We start from the raw sequence: 11926 nt of genomic DNA, 5'->3' as shown, positions 1-11926 counted from the left end.
GCCCCGGGCCGAGCCGGGATCAGCCCGCGGCGCCGGGGCCGCACCTGCGGAGGGGCCCGGGGCGGCGGCGGAGCCCATCCCCGTGGCCGCAACCCCGCGGCGGGCGGCCCGGCGGGACCATGCCGGTGATGAAGGGGTTGCTGGCGCCGCAGAACACCTTCCTGGACACCATCGCCACCCGCTTCGATGGCACACGTAGGGCTGGGACCGGGGCCGGGCCGGGAGGGAGCGGGGAGGGTCCGCGCTGGGCTCGGCGGGGCCCAGGCAGGGGGAGGCGCTGCCCCCGGGAAGCGGTGGGGAGGGCCGGGGCTGGTCCCGGTACCGCAGCCCCCGCGGCTCGGCGGGACACGACGGTCCACACCCTGTCCCGCGGACCGTCCGTGACCGGGCTCGGTGCTCCCCGACCTCCCGTGTCGCCGGTGTTTTGGGCAGCCCCGCGGTCGGTGCCGGTGCCCGCGGTGTCTGTGCCGGTGCCGCGGTCGGTGCCGGTACCCGCGGTGTCTGTGCCGGTGTCCCCAGTCGGTGTCGGTACCCGCGGTGTCTGTGCCGGTGTCCCCAGTCGGTGTCGGTACCCGCGGTGTCTGTGCCGGTGTCCCCAGTCGGTGCCGGTACCCGCGGTCGGTGCGGGCGCGGCCGCGCTCAGCACCAGGGACAGAGCCCGGGCGCGGCGGGAGGGGCCGGGCGGGACCAGGGATCCAGACCCCCTTGTCTCCCCCCTTGTCTCCCACTTTGTCTCCCACCTTGCTGGGAGGGACCAGCACAAAACCAGCACTGGGAGCCTGCAGCCACCTCCCATGGCACAGCTGAGGCACCGGCAGCACCCCCGGGACACACATCGCCCGCAATGCTGGGCTGGCCTGGTGTGGTGCGGAGCACCCCGGCTGACACAGGTGTCATTTGCCCAGAGGAGCTCTTGTTTGGGGTGTTAACTTTGAGACTGCAATGCGTAGCAAGGCATCCAGCCCCCCGGAGCCCTCCCAGCTCAGACTGAGCTGCACCCAGAAGTGCCAGAGAAAACCACATGTGCCTCACACTAGTGATGCTGTGCTGGGGCAGGATCCGCATGCCCCTGGCCCTCTGCTGAGCTGCCTGGGAGATCCCCCAGCTGTGCTGTGCTGGTAGCAGCACACCCGGAGGCAGCAGGGACCGGTGTCCCCAGCTCTGCTGGCCCTGGGCTCCCCAGGACTGGATCTGGCCCTCTGAGGACAAAGGTCCCTTTGGGACCTGCCTGCAACGCCCTGACACAAAGTTCTGGGAATTTTCCCCAAGGAGATGGGATTTGCCCCACAGCACCCTGCCTGCAACTGCACCCACCTGCCTCCCAGGCAGGCGCTTTTAAACAGAGTCCAGCTTTGAGGGTTTGATGTGTCTCTTATCGGCTTTATTTGCCATGGAGAGGGGCTTGAGCCGCAGTGATACCCGGTGTGAGTTAACCCTGCCTGTCCCAGGCAGCCGCTGCCCGCTGGGCCTGAGGTTGCCCATCCGGACAGGCTGGCCACCGAGTCAGGGGCTGCCGAGCCCCCCAGAGCTGCTTCCCCCTTCCCAGCAGAGCTGCTCCCAAAGGCAAGCCCTTTTTTTTTCTTTTCTAATAACACATCCTGGACAACACCATAATCCTGGCTCCCCAGAGCCAAAATCTGGCCTTAGTCACAGCTTCAAGCTATTTTTGCTTCTCCCAAGCTAATCCTGGGCTGAGCTGTGCTGTGGTGGCCCCGCTGCACCCCCATCGCACCAGGGCTGCCTGTGGCTGCCGTCCCCTCCTTCCCGCAACCTCCTCTGCCCTTGCCCTGCCCGGCACGGCTCTGCTGTCGGTGTGAGTGTTGTAACCTGCTGTCTCTCCTCTCCTTTGCTGCGAGAGGGGGTAGAACACATCTGCAGGCTCGTGCTGCCTGGGCTGTTGGGGTGCAGGGGTGCTGGCCTGGGGACCTGTGGGCTGGAGAGTGTTTCAGGGCTGGGGACACCCTGGGCTGCCCTTGCTGGGTGCAAACGCAGCTTGCACCGGCCGCACACCCCACTTCTTGGCACCCTTTTAGAACATGCCATCTGTCCCGCTGGCGCGGAGCCTGCAGCAAGGAGCTGCTGTGGCCCCAGGGGCAGAGCCCCTGCCTGACCCATTGCTGGGGGCCTGTGGGGTGAAAACGGCTGCTGGGGGGCTGGAAAGAACTTTCTCTGCCTGGTGCCAGCTCCCTGCCGGGGCAGGAGTGATGCTGCGGTGCTGGGACAGACCAAGGACGCTGCGTTTCCCCTGTGTCTCCATCCTGTGCTGGCTCGACGTGGGGCCCTGGCTCACCCCAGGCTCGTGGCCTCTCTCCCACCCTCTCAGCGGGTGCTGCCGCGGTGCCGCGGTGCCGTTCCTGGGGCTGGGGGTCCCAGCACCGCAGCCCAGCACCTCTGGGCTGGCAGGACCCGGCCGGGTTTGCTGCTGCTCGCACTAAGCTGCCTGAGCCCTGGCGGGAGGTGGGAGCAGCAGATGGTGAGGGGGAGGCGTGAATCGCCTCGCTCGGGATCGCGTCTCTGGCGATGGGAGCCAAGAGCTGGATCCAGGCTCCTTCCCCTTCCAGCAAATGGGGCTGAGGTCCTGCCCGGGACGAGGCACTTGGGGTGGCAGTGCAGGAGATGGTTGAGCTCTGGGAGTAGCCGGGGGCACTTGTCAGCTGGATGGAGACCTGGCTCCTCGTCCCAGAGGGACCCACGGGGCACTGGGAGGGCTGGGCTCCCCTCTGTGCCCCCCAGGGTGGCCCCAAGCCCTCAGGGGCAGCTGCGTCTCCTTTCAGACAGCAACTTCATCCTGGCCAACGCACAGGTCCGCCGCGGCTTCCCCATCGTCTACTGCTCCGACGGCTTCTGCGACCTCACCGGCTTCGCGCGCACCGAGGTCATGCAGAAGAACTGCAGCTGCCGGTTCCTCTACGGGGCCGAGACCAGCGAGCCCGTCCTGCAGCGCATCGAGAAGGTGCTGGACGGCAGGCAGGAGTACCAGACCGAGGTCTGCTTCTACAAGAAGGGTGGTGAGTGGTGCACGGGGATGGGACGTGCCCGCTGCTCCGGCTGGGGGTCAACCCTGTGCTGGCCCCGAGGTGAAGCCACCGAGCAGCGGGGGGACTGTCCTGCCTTCACCGCCCCTCTCCTCCACGCAGGAACCGCGTTCTGGTGCCTGCTGGACATCATGCCCATCAAGAACGAGAAGGGGGAGGTGGTGCTCTTCCTCTTCTCCTTCAAGGACATCACAGAGAGCCGCGGCAGGAGCCACCTGGGTGACAAGAAGGAGGGTGAGCGGCGGCTGTGGGATGGGGACAGGATTTGGGGAGCGGTGTGCACAGTGGACATGCGGCAAAGGGGCTTCCGGTTCCCTGCTGGGTGCTGCTTGCCTTTGTGTGAAAAGGGGACCCCAAAACAGCCCTGCTCTGTGCACCGGTGCTCCCACTAACCCAGCGTGTATTGTCTGCTGCAGAGAAGCAGAAGACCAAGAAACCTGGGAGCTCGCGCCTGCGGGCGGCGCGGAGACAGGGCCGGACGGTGCTGCAGCGCCTCAGCAGCCAGTTCGCGCGAGGGGACCGCGGGGAGATGAAAATCAACCGCGTAAGGAGCCACGGGACCGCGATGCCCTCCATCCCCAGCATCCACACCATGGCCCGGGGTGCAGACGTGGCTCATCGACAGCAGCAGAGAGACCAGCGGGTGCCCGGATCAGCAGCTCTGGCCGCGCTGTGTCTCTCCTCGCACGTCTGCTGTCAGGGAGCCCCAGCTGCTCGCTGTTGGCACAGCGTGCTGGCCCTGGGGATCACCGTTACCAGGCTGCGGCAGCCGTGGGGCTTCCACAGCAGCAGGGACCGGTGTCACCTCTGTGCCAGCCTGCTCGTGTGGCTGCAGGGTCCCAAGTGATGGGCATTGCCCACAGACGGGACCAGGGCAGGGCCCTGTCACCAGCCCACAGTGGCCAGGGACACAGAGCTGGCGAGCAGGCGAGGAGTCTACACGTGCCCATCCTGAATTGGGGGTGCTGGGGCTCTCCCCTCGCCCACGCCGGGTTCCAGCTGTCCCGTGTCCCTGCGGAGGGTGGGGGTGGCTTTGCCCCAGCACATGAATTGGCACCTGGGAGGGTTCTGTGCAGCAGCTGGCGGTGCCAGTGGATTACCGCTAATAGCATTTGCACAGCGTTAATTGATGTGCCGTAATTGGGCATTCTGTGCCCATCTCTGAGGGTGACCTCAGCACAGCCCACGTGCCCCATTGGAAATGTGCGTCCATCACCATGGCATTGGGGTGTCGGCCAGGCTGGTGGGATTCAGGAGGAGGTTGGGGCTGCGGTGGCCTCCACCCCCTCATCTGCGATATCCCCTGTGCTGTCCGTGTGCCACGTTGCCGCTTGCTCCCCCAGAACGTGTTTGAGAACAAGTCATCCATCCCTGAGTACAAAGTGGCCTCCGTGCAGAAGTCCCGCTTCATCCTGCTCCACTACAGCATCTTCAAAGCCCTCTGGGACTGGCTGATCCTGCTGGCCACCTTCTACGTGGCCATCACCGTCCCCTACAACGTCTGCTTCACGGGCACGGAGGACAGCTTCTCGGCCGCCCGCAGCACCATCGTCAGCGACATCGCCGTGGAGATGCTCTTCATCCTGGGTAGGGCCCCAGGTGGGATGGGGACACGGGGTGGGACAGGGATGCAGCCAGAGGGGTGATGGAGAGTGGAGCTGGCATCACTTTGCCCTTGTTGCTGGTGCTGAGCGCCCCGGGAATGTGTCCTGTGTTGGCCATGGACACTGGTCCAGCTCCCTGGGCACGGCGGGGGCGCTGAGGGCTGCTCCTGCTCCCCCCGGCGCAGACATCATCCTGAATTTCCGGACGACATACGTGAGCAAGTCGGGCCAGGTGGTGTACGACCCCCGCTCCATCTGCATCCATTACGTGGCCACCTGGTTCTTCGTGGATCTCATCGCCGCTCTGCCCTTCGATCTGCTCTACGTCTTCAACGTGACCGTGGTGAGTGGCGGGGGACAGTGCGGGGGGCTGATGGCCCCATTTGCGGGGATCCGCTCTGCGCACGTGCCCGGAGCGGCGCGGATAACAAGGGCCGCAGGGATGGCAGCTGGAGCGGGAGGGCTCCCACGCATCTCAATTTAACCAGGGGCTGCCCCAAATGACAGTAAATGCCAAGGCAGCGCTCCAGGAGCTGCAGGCAGGCGCCTGCCCTGCACCCAGCGCCCAGCACCCTGCACCCTGCACCCCGCACCCCGCACCCAGCGCCCTGCACCCAGCGCCCTGCACCCAGCGCCCTGCACCCAGCGCCCAGGCTGCCGAGCAGCTCTGCATCCCAATATAAATACCCCATGCACACACACCATCAAGAGCAAGGGGGTTTTGCACGTTGCCCGCTCTGGCAAGGGGGTGGCCACACGCGCAGGCACGTGCTGGTCACAAACCCTGAGCCTCCCCGGGCTCTCAGGGACCCAGCGGCACAGCGGGTGTGACGAGCTGCGCAAGCGCATGCTGGCATCACCCCTTCCCATCCCCTGCTAATTGGGGCAGGGAGGCGAGCGCAGAGGCTGTAATTAGCTCGCTGGAGGCAGAGCGGCGTGTGGGGAGGACAAGGGCACTTGGGGATGGTGCTGCCCCCCCAAGCCAAATTCAGCTCTGCTCATGCACCAGCGGTGCTGCTGGCAGGAAAACAACCGTGGCCGTAGCCGTGGCCGGGGCCATCGCTGCTGTTGCCTGTGCTGGGCAAGCTGCGGTGCCTTCTTCCTATTTTATGGCAAAACCTGGTAAAATTGACAGAATGAGGGTAAACGGCCTCAAGTTGCTCCAGGGGAGGTTGAGGTTGGATCTGGGAACAATTTCTTCCCCAAAGGGCTGTGGGGCATTGGAACAGGCTGCCCAGGGCAGTGCTGGAGCCACCATCCCTGGAGGGTTGGACAGACGGACGTGAGGTTCTCAGGACATGGAGCAGGGACAGGGGTGGGTTATGGCTGGACTCCATGATCCTGAGGGTCTCTTCCAACCAAAATGATTCTGTGATTCCATGACCCTCCTGGCAGCTGTGGGGGGTGGCCAAGGGTCCCTGTCCCGGGGGGAGGTGGAGGAGGATCCCCCCCCAGCCCTGCCTGCAGCTCCAGGTTCACCGCCCGCCCCGCTCCCCAGACCTCGCTGGTTCACCTGCTGAAGACGGTGCGGCTGCTGCGGCTGCTGCGGCTGCTGCAGAAGCTGGACCGCTACTCGCAGTACAGCGCCATGGTGCTCACCCTGCTCATGTCCATGTTCGCGCTGCTGGCCCACTGGATGGCCTGTATCTGGTACGTCATCGGCCGCAAGGAGATGGAGAGCAACGACCCCCAGACCTGGGACATCGGTGAGCGGGGCTCCCGTCCGCAGGGGCTGCATGGGCCAGGGGCACCGAGGGGGCCGGAGGAGGGTGGTGAAGTTGGTGAAGGTTTGGAGGGGAAGCCGTATGAGGAGCGGCTGAAGTCCCTGGGTCTGTTCAGCCTGGAGGAGGCTGAGGGCAGAGCTCATGGGCTGCAGCTTCAGCAGGGAGCAGGAGGGGCAGGGATGAGCTCTTCTCTTTAGTCACCAGTGACAGAACCCAGGGAACGGCAGAAGATGTGCCAGGGAGGGTCAGTTGGACATGAGGAAAAGGTTCTTCACCCAGAGGTGCTGGACACTGAACTCCCCAGGGAGGTGTCACAGGTGTTCAAGAAGAGATGACAATGTCCTCAGGCACACGGTGTGACCTGTGGGGTGTCCTGTGCAGGGACAGGAGTTGGACTCGATGATCCATGTGGGTCAACTGAGGACATCCCGTGATTCTATGACTCCTGGGTTCCTCCTGCCAGCAGCACAGGGGACGGTCCCACGGGGCAGGCAGCGATTCTGGCTGTTCAGAGGAGACCCCAGGGCAGGGACGGGAGCCGTGGGGAGCCCGAGCCCCCCGACGGGCTCTGAGCCCCGGCTGTGCTTGGCAGGCTGGCTGCACGAGCTGGGCAAGAGGCTGGAGGCTCCCTACATCAACAACTCGGCGGGGGGCCCCTCCATCCGCAGCGCCTACATCGCCTCCCTCTACTTCACCCTCAGCAGCCTGACCAGCGTGGGCTTCGGCAACGTCTGCGCCAACACCGACGCCGAGAAGATCTTCTCCATCTGCACCATGCTGATCGGGGGTGAGGAGGGGAGCGGGGCAGGGCGCGGGGGGCTCCGGCAACATCGGGTCTGATGGAGCGGGGCCAGAGGAGCCACAGAAATGATCAGAGCGATGGAAAACCTCTGCTGGGAGGACAGGCTGAGAGAGCTGGGGTGTTCAGCCTGGAGAAGGCTCCGGGGAGACCTTATTGCAGCCTCTCCGGACTTAAAAGGGGCTGATAAGAAAGATGGGGACAGACTTTTTTTGCAGGGCCTGTTGTGGTAGGACAGGGGGTGATGGTTTTAAACTAAAGGAGGGAGATTCAGGCTGGACATGAGGAAGGAATTGTTGTCCTGAGGGTGGTGAGAGCCTGGCCCAGGTTGGCCAGAGAGGTGGTGGCTGAACCATCCCTGGAGACACCCCAGGCCAGGCTGGACAGGGTCTGAGCAACCTGAGCGGGTGCAGATGTCCCTGCTCATGGCAGGGGGGGCACTGGGGGCGCTGGGAAGGTCCTTCAACCCAAACTATTCTGTGATTCTGTGATTCTGTGGTTCTATGATTCTACCTCCGGCTGCCCAAGCAGTGGATGCAGCAGGGACCCTGGTGCTGGGGTTAGGGAAGAAGCCCCCCGTGCCGCATCCCTCGGCCCCGTGCTGCTGGGGGGGGCAGACCCCAGACCCCTCCTGGGCCCCCCATAGACTGCAGCCCCCCCGGCCGGCCCCTCGCTGGGCCTGACGCTGCCCTCCGGCCCCCAGCGCTGATGCACGCCGTGGTCTTCGGCAACGTCACCGCCATCATCCAGCGCATGTACTCCCGCCGCTCGCTCTACCACACCCGCATGAAGGACCTCAAGGACTTCATCCGCGTCCACCGCCTGCCCCAGCAGCTCAAGCAGAGGATGCTGGAGTACTTCCAGACCACCTGGTCGGTGAACAACGGCATTGATGCTAACGAGGTGGGAGATGTTACTGTGTTCACTTTGGGCCTCTCAAGACAAAAGACCTTGAGCTGCTGGAGGGGGTTCAGAGAAGTGCAGTTTCTTCCCCAAAGGGCTGTGGGGCATTGAAACAGGCTGCCCAGGGCGGTGCTGGAGTCACCATCCCTAGAGGGTTGGACAGACGGACATGAGGTTCTCAGGGATGTTGGGCAGTGCCAGGGGTGGGGGAATGTTTGGACTCGATGGTCTTGAGGGGCTTTTTCAACCAAAATGATTCTGTGATTCTATGTTGGCTGGGCTGGGCCAGCCCCCCAACCTGCCCCCAGCATGGGGGCGATGGGGCTGGCAGGGCCAGCAATGAGAGCGCAAGTGTGTGTGTCTGTATGTGCACACGCGTGTGCAGACATGCACGTGTTCATCCCCTGCTGCTGGCAGGACCAGAGCTGTGGGGACGGGTTCCTGCCCGCACCGGGGTGCAATGGGCACGTGGAGCACACGCAGCCCATCCCACAGCCACAGTTGTCCCATGTTTGCCAAACGGGACTCCTGGGCTCAGTCAGGGCAGCTGAGCAGTGAGACGCTCTCCTGCGGTGGGGAACCTGCCCCTGGGGGCAAGCAGGCTGTGGGGAGGCTTCTCCCTGCCCCTGCCCCCCAAGCATGCGGCTCCGCTCTCCCCAGCTGCTGCACGACTTCCCCGATGAGCTGCGCGCCGACGTGGCCATGCACCTCAACAAGGACATCCTGCAGCTGCCCGTCTTCGAGACGGCCAGCCGGGGCTGCCTGCGCTCCCTCTCGCTGCACATCAAGACCTCGTTCTGCGCGCCGGGGGAGTACCTGCTGCGCCAGGGGGACGCGCTGCAGGCCAACTACTTCGTCTGCTCCGGTTCCCTCGAGGTGCTGAAGGACAACGTGGTTTTGGCCATCCTGGGTGAGGGCAGGTTGCGTGGGCTCCCCCCCCCAGCCCCTTCTGCTGGGCGAGGGCTCCAGCGCTCACCCCATCAGCGCACCCCGGTCCCCTCCTGCAGGCAAAGGGGATTTGATCGGAGCCGACCTGTGCAGCACGGACCAAGTGATCAAGACCAACGCGGACGTGAAGGCGTTGACCTACTGCGACCTGCAGTACATCGGGCTGCGGGGGCTGTGCGAGGTGCTGCAGCTCTACCCCGAGTACGCCAGCAAGTTCACGGCCGACATCCACCAGGACCTGACCTTCAACCTGCGGGAGGGCAGCGAGATGGAGGTGGGTGCGTGTCCTCCCTCGCAGGTCCCTTCCCATCCTCGCGAGTCTGGGGGTCCGCGCGGCCATGGAAGGGGAGTGTGTCTGTCCCTGCTCGTGGTCCCCAGGCTTCTAAATGAGGGCTGGGGGCTGTGGCTGTGGGACCCCGGCCAGGCAGGTACATCCTGTCCCGTCTCCTCTCAGCTCCACGCAGGGAACTGGAAGCCAGAACATTTGCAATGCAGGAGGCTGGGGCGGATGGAGGGCTTGGAAATGGGGGTGGAGCGGAGTTGGGGGGCACCGCAGGACAGCCAGCCGGGGCACGGCCCCCCCGGTGCGCAGGAGGAGGCGTTGGGGGCTGCCAGGTTTAGTCACGCTGCCGAGGGGCTGTTCCACTGCAGAAATAGCTCTGCAGCGCTTTTCCTCCCCCGGCTCTGCTGCTGGCACCGAGCAGCTGGGGGCTCTTCCAGAGCATCTCCCCCCAGCACCCACCGCCCCCAGGCTCTGTCGAGTTGGGTGGGAGGTCACTCTCTAGATCCCAGAGAGCTGCAACGTGTCCATCACCCAGGAGAGGGATAAATGAACCAAGGATGGGGGCAAACAGAGCTGGGCATGCGCAAAAGCAACAAGCTAAAGGGCAGCAGAGATGGGGTCCTGCAGGAGCCCTGGGCGCCCTCTGTCCGGGGACAGATTCTCGGGCTGAGCCAGGGTTGGGAATTGGGGTGCAGATGAGGTTCCAGCTCAGGACACACACACCAAGGTCTGGCAGCTCATCAGCGTCACAAGAGCAGCAGAGGATGGAGAGCAGGAAAGGGGCTGATGCGGACGGGGCTGATGTGTGGGACCAGGGGAAGGTTTGGTCGTTCAGGGGGGCACTGAGAGGCCAGTGGGGAGCGGATGGACACCTGCCTGGCACCGTGTCTGCCTGCGGCCAGGGTCCATGTGCTGCTGAACCAGCATCGTCCGCTTTCCCCACAGGGGCTCTGCCGCTACTCCCGGTCCCCACGGCTGTCACAGACACCACAGGTTTGTACCGCACCGGGGAGAGGACGGGGCAGGGGTGGCCATGTCCAACCTTGGCAGCTGCACGGGACCAGCCCTGACCACCCCACACCCGCCCGCAGCCTCGGCCGGAGAGCGGTGCTGCCCCGGAGAAGCCCCTTCCCTCCATCCTGGAAGACGAGGAGGAACCCGACGAGGTTTTCCAGTACTCGCCCACCACCATCACCCGCCGCAAGCTGCTGCTGCCGCAGCTGAGCAGCCCGGCGCGCCACGGCTCGCTGAGCAGCCTCCTGGGCGATGAGCTGTGCCAGATCTCAGCCCTGCGCCGCAACTGCCGCTCCCCCGCCCGCTGCAGCCGCGGCCGCAGCCCCTCGCCGCAGTGCCGGAGGGACGCCCGGCTCCCGGAGCGAGGGGGCGGCACGAGCAGGAGGCCACCCAAGCTCCTCATCCCCTCCCTGCACGCCAACGGCTCCCCAGACCTCAGCCCCAGGTGAGGCTGGGACACGCGAGGAGGATTAGATTGGGTCTGGGGAACAATTTCTTCCCCAAAGGGCTGTGGGGCATTGAACAGGCTGCCCAGGGCAGTGCTGGAGTCACCATCCCTGGAGGGCTGGACAGACGGACATGAGGTTCTCAGGACTTGGGGCAGGGACAGGGGTGGGGTGACAACTGGACTCGATCTTTACAATCTTCTCCAACCAAAACGATTCTATGATTCTACGCCAGCAGCTCATTCCCCCGCCGTGCCAGCCGGGCTGTGTGGGGCTCTGGGAGGCCCCTGGCAGAGGGGCAGGGGGTGACAATGACCCCTCCCTGTCTTAGAGTTGTGGACGGGATTGAAGACAACGGGGGCACATCGGAGCCACAAACCTTCTGTTTCAACGTGGACTCCCCACTGCAGAGCGTGGCAAGAGACTCCCCCACGTCAGGTACCACTCCGGAGGCGGTGGCCGTGGGGATGGGGGGCTCGGGGAGCCCTCTGTCACCAGCTGTGTCTTCCTCAGCAGGGACTGACACAAGCAGCCCAGCCCTGGCAATGGAAGCGGAGGAGATAAAGCAGAACGTCAGGAGGCTCAACCAGGAGGTGCGGCAGGGCCCCCCCGAAAGCACCGGGGATGCTCACCCGGGGGCATCGACGGGTGGTCACCGCTCTCCCTCCCCTTCCAGATCAACCACCTCAACCAGGAGGTTTCGCACCTCAGCCAGGAGCTGCAGCGCATGATGGAGCTGCTCCAGAACCGCCTGGGCCGCCCCCAGCCCCCCCCCTGCCCCTCCCGCCTGCCCGCAGCCTCCGCGACACCCCCCCGACCCTCCCCCCCCTCCGCCCAGGTGGCCCCCTCGCCCCCCCCCGCGCCCCACAGCTCCCACAGCTCCCCCTCCGCCAGCCCCCGCGCCAAGCGCTGCCCCGTCCGCAGCCACTCTGCCCACGCCACCGCCAGCCCCTGGGTGGGCACCGAGGGGCCGTGCCCGCTGCGGGGGGACACCCCAGACGTGCACCCCCGCCATGGCTCGGACTCGCAGCCCCTCTTGCTGCCGCCCCGCTCTGCCCGCTCCTTCCCCGGCTGCTCGGCCGGCGGTCGGCCCCGCGCCCACCCGCAGCCCCGCTCCAGCTCGGTCAGCTCCCACTGACCCTGCGGGCACCGGGGTGGCGCCGGGGGGGC

At 65.4% G+C, this 11926-nt stretch overlaps 1 protein-coding gene across 1 annotated transcript; it reads left to right on the top strand.

Annotated features, from left to right (window-relative positions):
- Positions 1-119: 119 nt before the first annotated feature.
- On the top strand, positions 120-11894 carry KCNH4 (potassium voltage-gated channel subfamily H member 4; the record flags this gene model as incomplete). The annotated part of the gene is made up of 16 exons (XM_082071002.1): positions 120-195; positions 2775-3008; positions 3138-3269; positions 3452-3579; positions 4379-4622; positions 4825-4982; positions 6138-6345; positions 6956-7150; positions 7866-8065; positions 8726-8975; positions 9073-9287; positions 10242-10289; positions 10388-10755; positions 11088-11194; positions 11273-11349; positions 11433-11894. The coding sequence occupies 16 exons, from the start codon at positions 120-122 to the stop codon at positions 11892-11894; spliced, it is 3102 nt and encodes a 1033-aa protein (XP_081927128.1).
- Between the last annotated feature and the right edge of the window lie 32 nt (positions 11895-11926).

Source organism: Streptopelia decaocto, assembly GCF_964273445.1.
Source record: "Streptopelia decaocto genome assembly, chromosome: 22".
NCBI classification, from domain to species: domain Eukaryota; kingdom Metazoa; phylum Chordata; class Aves; order Columbiformes; family Columbidae; genus Streptopelia; species Streptopelia decaocto.
The sequence above is the reverse complement of the archived record's forward strand: the minus strand, read 5'-3'. Positions and strand labels throughout refer to the sequence as shown.